The sequence below is a fragment of the Narcine bancroftii genome, chromosome 5 (genome assembly GCF_036971445.1).
Source record: "Narcine bancroftii isolate sNarBan1 chromosome 5, sNarBan1.hap1, whole genome shotgun sequence".
NCBI lineage: Eukaryota > Metazoa > Chordata > Chondrichthyes > Torpediniformes > Narcinidae > Narcine > Narcine bancroftii.
The window spans coordinates 204666351-204682355 of NC_091473.1; the positions used below are offsets into that span (position 1 = coordinate 204666351).

General features: G+C 51.3%; 1 protein-coding gene across 8 annotated transcripts in view; it reads left to right on the plus strand.

Moving 5' to 3' along the window:
- The window catches only part of LOC138764627 (uncharacterized), a 120547-nt gene that overhangs the window by 94327 nt on the left and 10215 nt on the right, over positions 1-16005 (plus strand). For 4 of the 8 annotated variants that reach the window (XM_069940781.1, XM_069940777.1, XM_069940780.1 and 1 more), the window contains exons 17-18: positions 1945-2169; positions 2563-2736. In XM_069940781.1, the coding sequence (XP_069796882.1) occupies positions 1945-2169; positions 2563-2736 (399 nt within the window). Of the gene's footprint in view, positions 1-1944; positions 2170-2562; positions 2737-16005 lie in introns of those variants that run through there. The other 4 variants (XM_069940782.1, XM_069940784.1, XM_069940783.1 and 1 more) reach the window with 3 other exon arrangements.

Sequence of the window (16005 nt, forward strand, 5' to 3'; positions counted from 1 at the left end):
GGAGCGGAGACAACGCTGGTGGAAGCGTTCTAGGAGCCGTAGGTGATGCCGGTAGAGGACCCATGATTCGGAGCCGAACAGGAGTGTGGGTATGACAACGGCTCTGTATACGCTTATCTTTGTGAGGTTTTTCAGTTGCTTGTTTTTCCAGACTCTTTTGTGTAGTCTTCCAAAGGCGCTATTTGCCTTGGCGAGTCTGTTGTCTATCTCATTGTCGATCCTTGCATCTGATGAAATGGTGCAGCCGAGATAGGTAAACTGGTTGACCGTTTTGAGTTTTGTGTGCCCGATGGAGATGTGGGGGGGCTGGTAGTCATGGTGGGGAGCTGGCTGATAGAGGACCTCAGTTTTCTTCAGGCTGACTTCCAGGCCAAACATTTTGGCAGTTTCCGCAAAGCAGGACGTCAAGCGCTGAAGAGCTGGCTCTGAATGGGCAACTAAAGTGGCATCGTCTGCAAAGAGTAGTTCACGGACAAGTTTCTCTTGTGTCTTGGTGTGAGCTTGCAGGCGCCTCAGATTGAAGAGACTGCCATCTGTGCGGTACCGGATGGTTATAATAATTACATATACTGCATACATCAAGGTATAATTTTAAAAACTATATAAATATTTTGGATTAATTACTCAGTTACAGGATACTGTTCATCAATTCTCAGATCCTGTGGAATGAAGCTATTCCCCAGCCAGCTAGTCCCAATTTTGATGCTCCTGTACTCCCTTCCTGTTTGTAGTAGATCAAAGATACTGTGTTCTGGAAGAAAATATTATTTCATTTAGCCATCCAGCACGGTAACGGGCCATTTAAGCCCATGAGCCCATGCTGCCCAATTTAGACCCCATTAACCTACACCCCCAGTACATTTCGAACGGTGGGAGGAAACCGGAGCCCCCTGGGGAAAACCAACGCAGACATGGGGAGAAGGTACAAACTCCTTACGGACAGTGCAGTATTTCAACCCTGGTGCTGATCGTTGGTGCTGTAAAGGCGATATGCTGACCGCTACACCAATCATCCTTATCTAACCTATTTCCTGGTGAATGTCATAGGTTGAGGAAGGGGAGGCCCCAATGATCTTTTGATGAACCTCAGTATTGACTTCCTGTCAGATGCTCTGCAGCTACCGTCTTGCACAATGATGCAGCCAGACAGAACACTCTCAAATTGTGTTCCTGTAGTCTCAACTTCTTCAGGAAGTGTAGGTGTTGCTGCGCCTTCCTGACTTATGAGCAGGTGTCGTGGGTCCATTAGATGCACACCAAGGAACTTTGTGCTCTCCACTCTATAGATGTGCAGTAGAGGGTGGTCAACCTTGGACCCCCTGAACTCCACAATCATCTTTTCTTGGCCATGTTAACACTCAGCAGCAGCATTATCTTGCAGCTCTTGAACTCAGTCCCTCGACTAATAAAGGCCAGGACAGCGCACGCCTTCATAACCACCCTATCAACTAGCGCAGCAACCTTGGGGGATCAATAGACTTGAACACCAAGATCTCTCTGTTCCTCCGCATTGTTAAGAATCCTGCCATTAACCACAAACTCCACCTTCAAGTTAAACCTTCAAAAGTGCATTACTTCACACTTATCCAGATCTGCCACTTTTCTGCCCAATCCTACATTCCAACTTTGTCCTTTTGTCACCCACAGCAATCTGCTACGCCATTTCTTCCACTTAACGCAGCTGTGCAAATGCCAGAGTTGACATGTTAGACTACGTGGGGAGAGGGGTATCGATGTAGAGTGGTGGGAGGCTGAAATAGAGGCAGTGGCTCAAGATCGGATGGTAATGTTTGAGAGATAGATACGTGAAGAACAGGAAATGGAGGGATATGGATTTGGGGATCACATACAGCACAGACACAATGGACCGAAGGGCCTGATTGAAGCTCAACTATTTGATGTTGCCTGACTCTCTGGCTCTCTGCCCCCCCTCCCCCCACCCAGAGGAGGCAGCTGCTCCTGCGGGATCGGACCGACCTGGCCAGCCACCTGCAGAAGCCCATTCAGCGCCTGACCAGCTACAGCCTGTTGCTGCAGGAGCTGCTAGGGGAGTGCGGAGAGGATGCGACCTGCGAGAGGAGGACACTGCGGGACGCTGCCGAAATGGTAGACTTCCAGCTGCGCCACGGCAATGACCTCATCGCCATGGATGCCATCCGGGGCTGTGATGTGAGTGCAGGAAGGGAAAGGGGTTTGCTGAGTGAGGACTGAGAGGTACCAGTCAGTGTACAGATACCCCTCCCCCGCCGAGGGAGAGGGATGGAGAGACCCAGGGTCAGTGTACAGATACCCCGCTGAGGGAGAGGGACGGACAGACACCAGTCAGTGTACAGTAACCCCCCCCCCGAGGGAGAGGGAAGAGAAAGACACTGGTCAATGTACAGATACCCCACTGAGGGAGAGGGAGGGAGAGACACTGGTCAGTGTAAAGATATCCCCCTGAGGGAGAGGGATGGAGTGACCAGTCAGTGTACAGATATGCCCCTGAGGGAGAGTTATGGATATCCCCCAGAAGGAGGGGTCCCCATGCTCAGTAGCTCCGCTGACTGCTCTGTGCCTCAGCAGGTGAACCTGAAGGAACAGGGTCAGCTCCTTCGTTGTGATCCCTTCACCATATCTTGTGGCCGCCGCAAATCTCAGCGTCACGTCTTTCTCTTTGAGGAGTTGGTGGTATTCAGCAAGTTGAAGAAGACAGAAGGCAGCTTCGAATCCTACATGTACAAGACCTCCCTCAAGGTAAGCTTCCACATTGCCACAGTGGTGGAGGAGGGAGGCAGAGTGTTGGTGGCTGCAGGAAGGCAGTTTGGGCCATGGGGGAGTCATGAAGGATCATTTACTGTGCCCTCACGCTTTGCCCACCACCGCGCACCTAGTGCATGCTCATCTGGGGCTTGATAGGTCTTTCCTATTCTGAGGCAGGCTTGTGGGTCCAAGCCCCTACTTTAGAGTCCCCAGGGCTGTACAATGCTGAGGAGCTTCTGCAGAGATTCTCCCTTTCTGTGTCTCCAGCTCAGTCATTCTTCGTCTCCCTCTCTCATTCTCTCTCCCTATTTCTGTATGCATACCCTTCTCGATAAGTTTCCTTCTCTGTCCCACTCTCTGCCTATCTCGCTGTGTGTCTCACTGTCTATGTCTCCCCCCTCTTTTAACTCCCCCTCGTTACACATCACTCTCTTTTCCTGTGTCTCTGCCCCAATAGCTTTCTCTTCATATCTGTTTCTCCTTCTACCTATTTCTTCACGTCACTCTTTGCTTGTGTGTGTCTCTCTCTTACTCTGTGTGTGTGTGTCTGTGTCGCTCTCCTTGTCTGAGTGTGTATATGTCTGTTTGTCTCTGTCTCTATCTCCCTCTCTCTTTGCATACTCTGTCTTTCTCTCACTTCCTTTCCCTCTGCTGTTCTCTCCCTTTGTGTGTTTGTGTGTCTCTCTCTCTCTCTGTCTCTCCATATCTGCCACGTTCTCTCCCTCCCTCTCTCCAGTCTCCCTTTTCCCCACCTCTCTAGGCTTTTTATAAAGCAAAAACAATCCGAATGTAAAGGCGGAGATTTTCTGTCCTCGAGATGCAAACCCTATTGTCATAAATGGTCTGTGAGCAGCTCCAGGGTGCCGACTCTGATCCTTCTGTAGGCTTGTGTTAGAGGTGGAGCGGACCGCTCCGCCTTGCTCCATAAATGTCTAGCCACTGCAAGCGGCTAGCTAGGGGTGGGCTGATGACGCCGTCAGCCTGCGACCCAGGACTGTTTAATGAACATATTATGCCAGAGTATCGCGGCATAGTCATCATCAGTGTGTCCACCACTGCTACCTGCTGTCACACCTTTGGGGCCCTGAACTTACTGCTCCGCTCCCTCTTCTCAATCTCCCGGTTGTGGCAGATCAGGATAACGAGGCCGGGGCTTCGAAGGTGCAGAGGCGGGTGGCGACGGCTACACCGATGATGACTATTTTCACTGATGATTTGCAATATCCAAAACCAATAACTCACAGGTGAATGAGAGTGAAATATAAGCACAGTGAAAATGATCAATGGCCGATTTCTTTACTCATAATTCCACAAGCAGCTGGAACCGCTCTGTGTTTATGGATTATGGGTAACAAAGACAGCCATTGCTCGCTGCGTATTTATGACGGGTGGCACCACAGCAACAGTTGCCCCACCTACAGCAGCTCTGGAGGGTGCACCAAGGCTCCACTCCACGTAAAACTGGTGCTGGAGTAGCCTTTTAGGGCTGCTCTATAAAAAGGTAAATTGAAATTTTTTTCCGCGGATGGAGCCAGCCTCAAAGCGGAGGTCCTCCATAAAAACACCTCTCTCTCTCCCCCACCTCTTTATTGTTCCAGTCTCCCTTTCCTTTCCTCTCATCTCTGTCCCTCCCCGACACCACCTGCTTCAGATTCTCCTCTGGTGACCCAACCTGGGCAACCCCTCTGCCATTCACCACAGTCAGCTGTGAACTCCAGACCTTACCTGCCTGATGGCACAGTGGGACCATCTTCCCCACCTAACCCAAGCAAGTGGCTCCCCTTCCCCCCACCACCCATCCTCATCAAGGGTGGACACCTAGTGCCCACACTCCCCAGCCCAGCCCAACGGTCATGCCTGTATCCGTGAAATTTATCGTTGGCAGAAAATGCTGCCTGGAGCATGTTAATAGGGAAATATCATTCTGCAAAGGAGAGAGCATGGGGGTGGGGGATGAGAAAGGAAGGAAGAGGACATTAACTGCTGGGTTCAAAGCATAGGCACAGCTGATTGTCTGAAACTGCTGGAAGTCAAACACTGCAGTAAACAAAGTGCTAAAGAAACTCAGCAGCTCACACAGCATCCATGGTCCATGCCAGATAAAGAGTGATCAAAGTTTTGGGCCTGGGTCCTTTATCAGGCAGACGCCCCAATTAGAGAAGTGGGGAGGGGAGGGGGGGATGTCAGGGACGGGGTGGAGCCCAGGTACTGGGTAAGAGGTGGATACAAGGTGCGAGGGTGAGGTGATGAGAAGTTGGGGCAGAGGGCTATGGGAGATAGCGCAGAATAGATAAGGAAAGGAAGGCAATGGAGGGCTGGAGCAGACTGTGATGGAAAGGGAGAGACCAGGAGGAGGGGGTTAACACAAATTGGAGGTCGATCTAGATGCCGTCTGGTTGGAGACTGCTGATTTGGAATTATCAGTCACATCAGTGTCACACACAAACCACAGCCCCGCACACACAAACACCCTCACACAAACCGCACACACCCACATGCTCCCACAAACCACACACTCCCACATGCTCCCACAAACCGGACACTCCCACACGCTCCCACAAATCGCACACTCCCGCACACGCGCACAAACCCCGCACGCGCGCACAAAGCCCGCTCGCGCGCACAAAGCCCCGCTCGCGCGCACAAAGCCCCGCTCGCGCGCACAAAGCCCCGCTCGCGCGCACAAAGCCCCGCTCGCGCGCACAAAGCCCCGCTCGCGCGCACAAAGCCCCGCTCGCGCGCACAAAGCCCCGCTCGCGCGCACAAAGCCCCGCTCGCGCGCACAAAGCCCCGCTCGCGCGCACAAAGCCCACCGATACACCCACATACAGACCCACACAAACCACACCCACATTACAGATCCACCCACACAAACCACACCCACATTACAGATCCACCCACACAAACCACACCCACATTACAGATCCACCCACACAAACCACACCCACATTACAGATCCACCCACACAATCTACACCCACATACAGATCCACCCACACCAACACCCAGACACCCACACAAGCCACGCACACCCAGACACCCACACCTAAATACTCACACACTCTCACAGAAACCACACATACACCGACACAAACCGCACACACACAAGTACCCACACACTCTCACGCAAACCGCACATACGCACACACCCACACAAACTGCACACTCACACAAACCGCACACACATACACCCTCCCTTTGCTGGTGGTGGGGTGGACCCTGCTGATTTCTGGCGTTGAAAAACAGAGGGAATAGAGCTGCTCCACCATCTGCTCCATTCTTTCCTCCCCCCCACCCTTTATCAGCAGGAGAAAGTGTAAAATGTGCACTTACTGCATCAAATGCAGGGAAAGGACTGTGGAGAAAACAGGGAGGTTTGGCTCCAGAGGAGAGACACTCCCCCCGAAAAGTAGTCTCCTCTGTGAAGAGTGAGAGAATAAGAGACCCGGTCCTACACAAAGGTCTGGGAGATTCCCCCCACACCCCTTTCTGACAAGAGTCTCTGGCACAGAGATTCTGCCTGAAAATCATGCTTTGTATCCACGATCCAAAGTGGAGGTATGGAGGAAAGAGGCAGTGATAACATTTGGCACAGGAAATCCCACTGCTTCTATCGACACAATCCCAAACCGAGCACACCCACTCTCTCTGTCAGTTCCAGTGGTCAGGAGAGCGAGAGCAAGGAAGGCCCAGCAAAGGGAATTGGATGCAGGATTACTAAGGACTGTACCAGACATTAACACATTCTCCCCCAAAGAATCCTTCTCCCGTGTCACTGACTGTACCCCCACTGACGTTACCCCAGCTCCCTTAGTGACCCCTCTCCTCTGCACCCCGTCTCTAACTGTACCTCCACTGTTGTTACCCTAGTTCCCTCACACCTTCTCTCAGTGACCCCTCTTCCCTGTCGTCCCATATCACTGACTGTACCCCCATTGATATTACCCCAGCTCCCTCAGTGACCCCTCTCCCCCAGTGCCCCTGCCACTGTTGGTACTCTAGCTCCCTCACACCTTGGCTCTCAGAGACCCCTCTCTCTCATCAACCTGTATCACTGACTCTACCTCCACCGACATTACCCCAGCTCCCTCAGTGACCCCTCTACCACTCTTGTGCCACTGAACCACCCCCCCACCCCCCAATGTTACCTCAGCTCTCTCACACTGTCCCTCAGAGCTCCATCTCAACATGGTCTGCACCCATTTGTGGCCACCTGATGGGCCCTTCCTGCATTCTCACTCTGACCCGTGATTCCCAACCTAGGTAAGAGAGCCAACAGGTTTGGACCCATGAAGTCCCCATGGAACTGTGACAAGGCATTCTGTTCCCTGTACTCAAAAATCACTCTCAATGAAGTGAAAGTGGGGACTCGGTTGGGGATGGGGCAGTGAATAAGATTGGGCAGATTACTAAGTACAAAAGTGAAGAACTCATAATAGAGGCAACAGTGAGATCACACTTGGGGCAGTGCGTGCAGTTCTGGTCGCCCAGCTGTAGGATGTCAATAAGTCAGAAGGAGTGCAGAGGAAATTCACCAGGACATCACTGAGGACTGGTGAGGGCTTGGGTTATCAAGAAAGGCTGGGACTTTTCTCCCTGGAGTGTTGGAGGCTGGGGGGGCGCACACAGGTGGACCTGAGTTTTATAAATTCAGGAGGGGTGTGGATAAGGTAGACGTGTGGCAGCACACATCCTCATGGCAAACCAGCCCTGCTTGTATTGCCATGTGGCGGGGCAGCCATCGGGAAATGGCATTGTCAGAGGTTTCTCTCTGACTCCAGCATCCCTTCCAGCCTGCACCCTGGGCAGTGATTATGATGTCACAATGCACCAGGTGACTGAGCTCATGCCGCCCTTAAAGGGGCACGCTGAATTTTAATAAAAACTGTTGCTAACAACCATTGGTGTGGCAGCTGTGATTTCCTTCAGCTCCTGCAAGCGCCACAGTGGTGACCCCAACGGGCCCAGACCTCTTTCTGGACCCAGCGAACGATGGACGCAGCCGAGGTGAACGCCGTAGCCCTCAAAACCCCCCCCTCCTTCTGGCCCCATCGCCCACGGACGTGGTTCAGGCAGGCGGAGGCACAATTCCACCTCCGCAACATCTCAGCCGAAGCCACAAAATTTTACCTTGTCATGGGCGCGCTAGAGCAGGACATGGCGGCGAGGGTGGACGACATCATTCATCAGCCACCAGCAGTAGGCAAGTATACCGCTGTAAACTCAACCCTGCAGGCTGCCAATGGTTCCGTAATCAAGACCTATGGCACCCGTAGGGCACAGATACAGATCAGGGATGAAATATTCATTGGAGATTCGTCCTGGCCTCAGTGGGCACCGCGCTGTTAGGGGCTGACTTCCTAAGGGCTCATGGTCTACTGGTGAATGTGAGGGGCAGGAGACTGCTCAACGCTTGCACCTTTCGCTCAGTGCGCCTGGGCACAGCGGATGATGACAGACCCAAAATCGCCATGGTAGCCACCACCACAGACGAGTTCGCCAAGATCCTCAGTGAGTTCCCTTCCATCCTGGAGCCACGCTTCAACGTTGCCTCCCCCCGCCATGGAGTTTTCCATCACATCTCCAGAAAAGGTGCACACCAGAGCTAGATGGCTGCCACTGGAGAAGCTAAAACAGGCAAAGGAGGAATTCCCCAGGCTCCAGGAGTTGGGCATCGTTCGGCGGTAGGACAGCGCTTGGGCGGCACCACTTCACATGGTCCCGAATTTGTCAGGGGGTTGGAAGCCCTGTGGAGATTACAGACGGCTAAATGACGCCATGACTCCAGACAGGTACTCGGCCCCGCATATCCAGGATTCACAGCCAACCTCCTTGGCACGCGGTTCTTTTCAAGTCTTATCTGGTGCGCGGATACCACCAGATCCCGATCCACCCTGATGACATTGGAAAGACTGCCATTATCCCCCCTTTTGGCTTGTTCGAATTCCTCCGGATGCCATTCAGGTTGAAAAGCGCGGCCCAGACATTCCAGCGCCTCATGGACGCAGTGGGTAGGATTTGGACTTTGTCTTTATCTACCTAGATGAAATCCTGGTAGCCAGCCGCAGCCGTGAAGAGCACAAGGTCCATCTCCGTACCCTGTTCGCCTGGCTGGCAGAATTCGGCCTCACGGTAACAAGGCCAAATGCCAGTTTGGGAAACAGTTCCTGGGGCACACTATCTCAGCGTCTGGGGCAGCTCCGGCACCGGAGAAAGTGGCAGCCGTCCAGCATTTTCCCAAACCCTCCTCCCTCGAGGGCCTGCAGGAATTTGTGGGAATGGTAAATTTTTACCATAGATTCATCCCCAACGCTACCCACATCATGCGCTCTCTTTTTGCGCTGATCACAACGAAAGAGAAGACCTGGTCGGAGGAGGCGGACAAGGCCTTCACTGCAACGAAACAAGTCCTCGCAGAGGAGACTTTGTTGGTGCACCCGTGCCCGGAAGCACACATGGCTCTCTCGGTTGACGCTTCCACCACGAAGCCCGTTGGCCTTTTTCATTAAGCAGTTGTGGCCGCCGGAAGTTAAATACAGTGCGTTCGACTGGGAGCTCCTGGCGCTGTACCTGGCCATCCTCCACTTCTGATATTTCTTGGAGGGCAGAACTTCACTGTTTTTACAGATCACAAGCCCCTCACCCAAGCATTGGCTATGGCCAAGGACCCGTGGTCGGCCAGGAAACAGCGCCACCTGTCCTACGTGTCCAAATTCATTACAGACATCCGGCACCGGGCGGACAAGGAAAATGTAGTCGCGGATGCGCTCTCCCACCCGGCCATCAGCATGCTAGCTCCCGGCCTTGACTACGTGCAACTAGCGCAGGCTCAGCAGCATGACGCTGAAACTCAAGCTCTCTGGATCACCATCTCAGGTCTCCAGCTCGAGGATATTCAGCTTCCTGACTCCGCCCACCTCCACCAACTCTCCTCGGCCGGTAGTCCCACAGGAGTGGAGGGCTAGGGTCGTCAGCTCTATCCACGATCTCGCCCACCCCTCAGTAAAGACTACTGTGCGTATGGCCTCAAGAAGGAGGTGGCAGCACTAACCCACAACTGCATCAGGTGCCAGACGTCTAAAGTCCACAGGCACACGCAGGCCCATGTTCAGCATTTCGACTCGGCAATGTGGAGGTTCCAGCATATCCACGTGGATGTTGTGGCCCCTTTGCCGGTGTCCAGGGAGTTGTTACCTGTTTACCATTGTGGACAGAGCAACCAGAAGCCATCCCAGGCCATGAAGCGTCAGCGAAGACGTGTGCTAGAACCCTGGTCAGCCAGTGGATAGCTCGTTTCGGCGTGCCGGCACACATCACGAGCGACAGAGGCACCCAATTTACATCGCAGTATGGTCACAACTGGCAAGGCTTTTAGGGGTAACACTGCACCACACCATGGCCTAATAGGTTAGTAGAGAGGTTCCACCAACACCTAAAGTCCGTGCTAATGGCAAGACTTTCCGGCCCGAATGGGTAGACGAGTTGCCCTGGGTTCTCCTTGGGATTAGGACGGTGGCCAAGGAGGATTTAATGACCTTCGGTGTGGTAGCAGTGATTCCTTTCAGTTCCTTTCTTTCCCCCCCCCAGGGTCAGGGAGTCCAAATCCAAAGGGCACGTTTAAGGTGAGATGGGGGAAAGATTTAAAGGGGATCCAAGGGTGACAGAGGCAGGTTCATATCTGGGAATAAACTTCCAGACAGAGCTGGAAAGGTGGGTAGGATTACAAGGTTTAGGATTACGTGCAGAGGTGGGTAGGATTACATGGTTTAGGATTACATGGAGAGGTGGGTAGGATTACATGGTTTAAGATTACATGCAGAGGTGGGTAGGATTACATGGTTTAGGATTACATGCAGAGGTGAGTAGGATTACATGATTTAGGATTACATGGAGAGGTGGGTAGGATTACATGCAGAGGTGGGTAGGATTACATGGTTTAGTGGACATTTGGACAGATCCTGCAGGTCCAGAAACATTGCTGGCAGCCACTTCATCTCTGCCAATGTTGAGTTCATTGTCCCCGCACTCTGGGGAGCAGTGAGAAAGTTTGTGTTGCAAGCAGTCCAGCCCACGATGTTCTGTCCCATGGGCAGCAATCTGCGAGGATGGCGTGCAAAATTCCCAGGTCAGGATTTTGCCTTGAAACCTCAGCTAGTTGTTACTGTGGGCAGTTCTGGTCTCCTCACTAGAGAAGGGAGAGACTACCTTTGGAGGGGCTGCAGAGGATTGATTCTGGAGATGAGGGAGGTTAGCCTGTGAGGATTGATCAGGTTGTCCTGGGATTACACTCGCTGGACTTCTTAATTTTATATCTTTCCTCAAGAAGGAAATAGATAGATAGAAAGGAATAGAGAAGATAGAAGGAGGGAGGTTGTTTCCACTGGCTGGTGAGACTAGAACTGGGGACAGAATCTCAAAATTCAATTAGGAAGAGATGAGAAGGAACTTCTCCTGGAGAATGGTGAATCTGTGGAACTCTCTGCCCAAGGAAGCAGGATTGACGCCCAGAGAAGGCAGAGGATGGCCGTATTCTGCACGAAGATCAGTGACCAGTGGTGTTCTGCAGGGATCTGTTCTGGGACTTCCCTTTGTGATTTTTATAAATGGCCTGAATGAGGAAGCAGAGGGGTGAGCTAGTAAGTTTGTGGATGACAGTGAGTGGTGATGTGGATAGTCTGGAGGGTTGCCCGAGCTCGCAAAGAGAAGTGTATAGGATGCAGAGCAGGACTGAGTAGTCAAGTTTATTGTCATCTGATTGTACGAGTAGAACCCGATGAAACTGCGTTTTCTGGTCCTCGATGTAAAACACACAGATATCTTCCTTTCTTTCTTCTTTGGCTTGGCTTCGCGGATAAAGATTTATGAAGGGGTATGTCCACGTCTGCTGCAGGCTCGTTGGTGACTGACAAGTCCGATGCGGGACAGGCAGGCACGGTTGGTTGGGGTTGGGTGTTGGATTTTTCCTCCTATGTCTTTTGTCAGTGAGGTGGGCTCTGCGGTCTTCTTCAAAGGAGGTTGCTGCCCGCCGAACTATGAGGCGCCAAGGTGCACGGTTGGAGGCGGTATCAGCCCACTGGCGGTGGTCAATGTGGCAAGCACCAAGAGATTTCTTTAAGCAGTCCTTGTACCTCTTCTTTGGTGCACCTCTGTCTCGGTGACCAGTGGAGAGCTCGCCATAGAACACGATCTTGGGAAGGCGATGGTCCTCCATTCTGGAGATGTGACCCACCCAGCGCAGTTGGGTCTTCAGCAGCATGGATTTGATGCTTGCGGACTCTGCCAGCTCGAGTACACAGATATACAACCAGACATAACACACATACAGACAAATAATACACATGCATGACAGGTTTTTCCACCTATACAAATAAATAAATATGAGGGTCTCAGATGGTTAGTGTGAGCAGTTCCTTTGGTCGTTTAGCATTCTCTTTGCCCATGGGAAGAAGTTGTTTCTCAGCCTGGTGGTGCTAGCTCTCCTACTCCTGTATCTCTTCCCCGATGGGAGCAGCTGAAAGATGCTGTGAGTGGGATGGAAGGGGTCCTCAATGATTTTGTGTGCCCTCTTCAGACAAAGATCATGTCGATGACTGGGGAAGGGGTGTTGGGGGGGGGGGGTGGGCAATGGGGGAGTCACTAGTGATCAAGATGGAGTTTAACGCAGAAAAGTGTGAAGTGGTTTGTTTCAGTCGGTCAAATTTGAAGGCAAAGTACAATGTTAATGGGAAGATTCTGAGCAGCATGTCCATAGGACAGTCAATGAAAAAGGGTGGTTCCGTTGAACCTGCTGTAATGGAGAATGGAAAGCTGAGACTCAGTGCAGCTTCAAAGGGTTCAACTGCCTGGTCTGAATACTGACGGCTCTGTACAGGCTTTAAACTGCCTGTTAAAGGAGCCGACTGTGTTTATTTTAAAATCCTGCAACCTCGGGATGGCAGCGCCTGTGCTTGGCACCAGCCATGAGGAGTTGCAGACTCCAGGGGAGCAGCAGACTGGTGCAGGGCACCAAAAAACCTGTTGAGAAGGAGACTCAGAGGAGACGATTATACAGGACAATGACCATGGCAGTGGACCAGCACAGGGCCCAGCAGCTGAAGGACCCACATAGGCTGTGTGCTGATGGTGACTCACAGTCAAAGGACTTGTACAGACGTGGCTGTTGGTGACTGGCTTATGGAAACCAGGATTCCAGAGGGTGCTGAGGGCAAAGGATCTCAAAGGGACTCAGGTGCTGAAGCCTTCCTAATTGTGTCACTTTGGATCTGAAGCTTGGGTTGCTGAGGATTTGCCTGCGCAGCCACTAAAGCTGTGGGAGGCGCTGGAGGTGAATCCACGAACATTCAGCAGCTCTAAAGGGACTCTTTTCCTTCTCTTTTCCTCTTACTGTAAGAGGTGCTGGGCGACACTAATGGTGACTCTTTGTCCTGTCTTACATGTTTTGACAGTAAAGGAATCTCAAAAGCTGCTACACGGGTTGATTGTGTTCTTAAGAAGGCGTAACGTGTGTTGTGCTTCATTAACCCATACAAGACGGTCCCGCAGAGGTCCCTCCAGGCATGGGTGCTACACTTACCTAAGTGAAGGAACACTGAAATGGATCAAGGACAGTCTCTGGAATGATGGGGAACGGGAAGGGCAATGCTGGAGACATCAATAAGGAACCAGACCTCTTGAGAAGTCACCGAGGTCCGACTCGAACAGCTGGTGCTGACAGCGGAGAGTTCATTGCGGCCTGGATGGGCATGGATGAACCCTCTGTGTCGGGGACTGTGGTGTGGTGAGAAGGAATCAGTGGTGAAGGTTGGAGTCGGAGGTACCTCGAGGATGGAATCAGCAGGACAGCGGCCAGCAGCCTCAATGTGGGGAGCGGCTGCGAGGGCCTTCTGCATCGCTGGTGGTGGTGCTGCGTCGGGCTGGAAGAACAGCGATGAGTTGAGGAAGTAGTCCGAGAGTCTAGAGCAATGGGCCACGTGCTGGCTTGGGCACCCACGGCGGGCATTTTGACCAGGAGTGCAGGGTACAGTGGAGCCAAGGCTCCAAGGAACTGTAGACTGAGGGGAGTTTCCCTGAAAAATAGGCTGGAGAACTCTCACTATTATCTGTGGTCGGAAACCTCAAGACGGTAGTACAGCGGAAGGCTGCAGCAGCTTCTGGACGGGAGGAACAGCCTGAGCCAGGAGTCACTATGCTGATATGGACATTGCTATCCAGTCTTACTGAGCCATGGACTAGACTCGGTCTATAAACATGTTCCATTCACTGTTATTTTGTACATTCCTTTGAAGTAGTTTGTTTTAAAGTTGAATGTAATGTTATGTTGTTAATTTTTTAGGGATTAAATTGTAACTGGGAGGCTGGTTCGTGATGGCTGCGTGGCAGTTGGTCACAGTGGCCTCTTGCTATGGTGCCATTTTTGCCTGCTTCTTTGCTTGGTCTTGTGTATAGTGTTATGTTATTAAGAAACACCTTGTCCTGGAGCAACGCAATCTCATTTTTATGGCTGTTTTACAGCTTTAAAAATGACAATAAATTCTGACTGACTAACCATGGGACTGAGTTCAAGAGTCATGAGGTAATTCAGCACCTAAATAAGAAACTCGGTTCGACCCCACCTGAGATAATGTGTTCAATTCTAGTCACCTCATTACAGGAAGGATTTGGATGCTACAGAGAGGGAGAAGAGGAGATTCACACAAATATTTCGTGGATTAGAGAGCATGCCTTGAATAGATAGGTTGAGTGAACTTGGTCTTTTTTCCTTGGAATGAACAAGCCGATGAGAGGCATTGATCGTGTGGATGGCTGGAGTTTTTCTCAGGGCTGGAAACACAAAGGGGCAGAGTTTTAAGGTGCTTGCGAGTAAGTCTGGGAGGGGAGGGGAGATTACAAGAAGTACGTTTTTCATACAGAAAGTGGTGGGTGCATGGAATGAACTGCCGGCAACGGTGGTGGAGGCAGGTACAATGGGATCTATTAAGAAACATGGAACTGGAAGAAATGGAGGGTTATGCAGTGGGGAATTTCTAGGCCAGTGGTTCTCAACCTTTCTCTTCCCACTCACATACCACTTTAAGTAATCCCTATGCCATTCTGTGATGAGTAAGGGATTGCTTAAGGTGGTCTGTGGGTGGGAAGGGAAGGTTGAGAATCACTGCTCTAGATGCAATTAATTGTAACTGAAATATTTTGCTTGAGAAATATTGTCATTGGCCCAATCCTTTGGAGTTATGAAACCATGCACATAACGAGTCAATGAGGTACGATTAAAACAGTGGTTTTCAAATTTTTCTTCCCACCCACAGACCTCATCACAGAGCATGATGGCACAGGGAATACTTAAAGTGGTATGTGAGTGGGAAGAAACAGTTTGAAAACTACTGTTCTAGACAGTTGTTAGAGTAGGTTATTGGGTCTGCACTGTACTGTGCTGTGGATTTCTCTATTAATATTTTATGAAGCAGTTGAGGGTACCTCATTGAATGCATTTAAGTAAAAGATAGGTAGATGTTTGCACAGTCGGGAGATTATGGATCATGGGAACAGGCAGTGAGGTGGAGCTGGACCCTGACTGGATCAGCCGCAATCTCATTGACTGGATGTTGGGCTCCTTCTTCCTCCAAGGACGCAGAAGGTGCTTCCAGCACTTTCCGCGCCAAGGAGAGACCTCCAGCACCAGCAGCTGGAGTGATTCCCACCTCAGACAGATCTCAGGCCAACCCAGGGGCTCCAACACTGAAACTTCAGCCCCCGTCCTCCTGCTCCCATGGACGTTGACCGGCCCCAGGGCAGGTCGCACCAAGTCCCAGCATCTGTGGTTTCTCCCACTGCCCACGCGCTTACATCTCTCAGCTCCTGAGGCACATTTGTCTCCCCTCAAAGTTCAGATTTATTGTCAGAGTACATAGATGACACCACATACAACCCTGAGATTCTTATTTTCAGGACAAAAAAGATCTATACTCAAGAAAAGATGTACGAAAGAGAAATGTAAACAAGAAGCAGTGCAAACGAACTGCAATACAGAAAATAAATATTCAATAACAATATCCTGTTCAAGAATCCTTAAATGGAGATGTGAATAAAATGTTTCCCTTGGTGGGTGAATCCAGGACAAGAGGGCATGGTCCTAGAATTAGAAGGTACCCATTTAAAACAGTGATGAGGAGAAATTTCTCTAGCCAAAAGGTCGTGGATTTGTGGAATTCGTTGCCAAGTACAAATGGAGGCCCGATCATTGGGGGAGTTTAAGGGGGAGACTGATAGG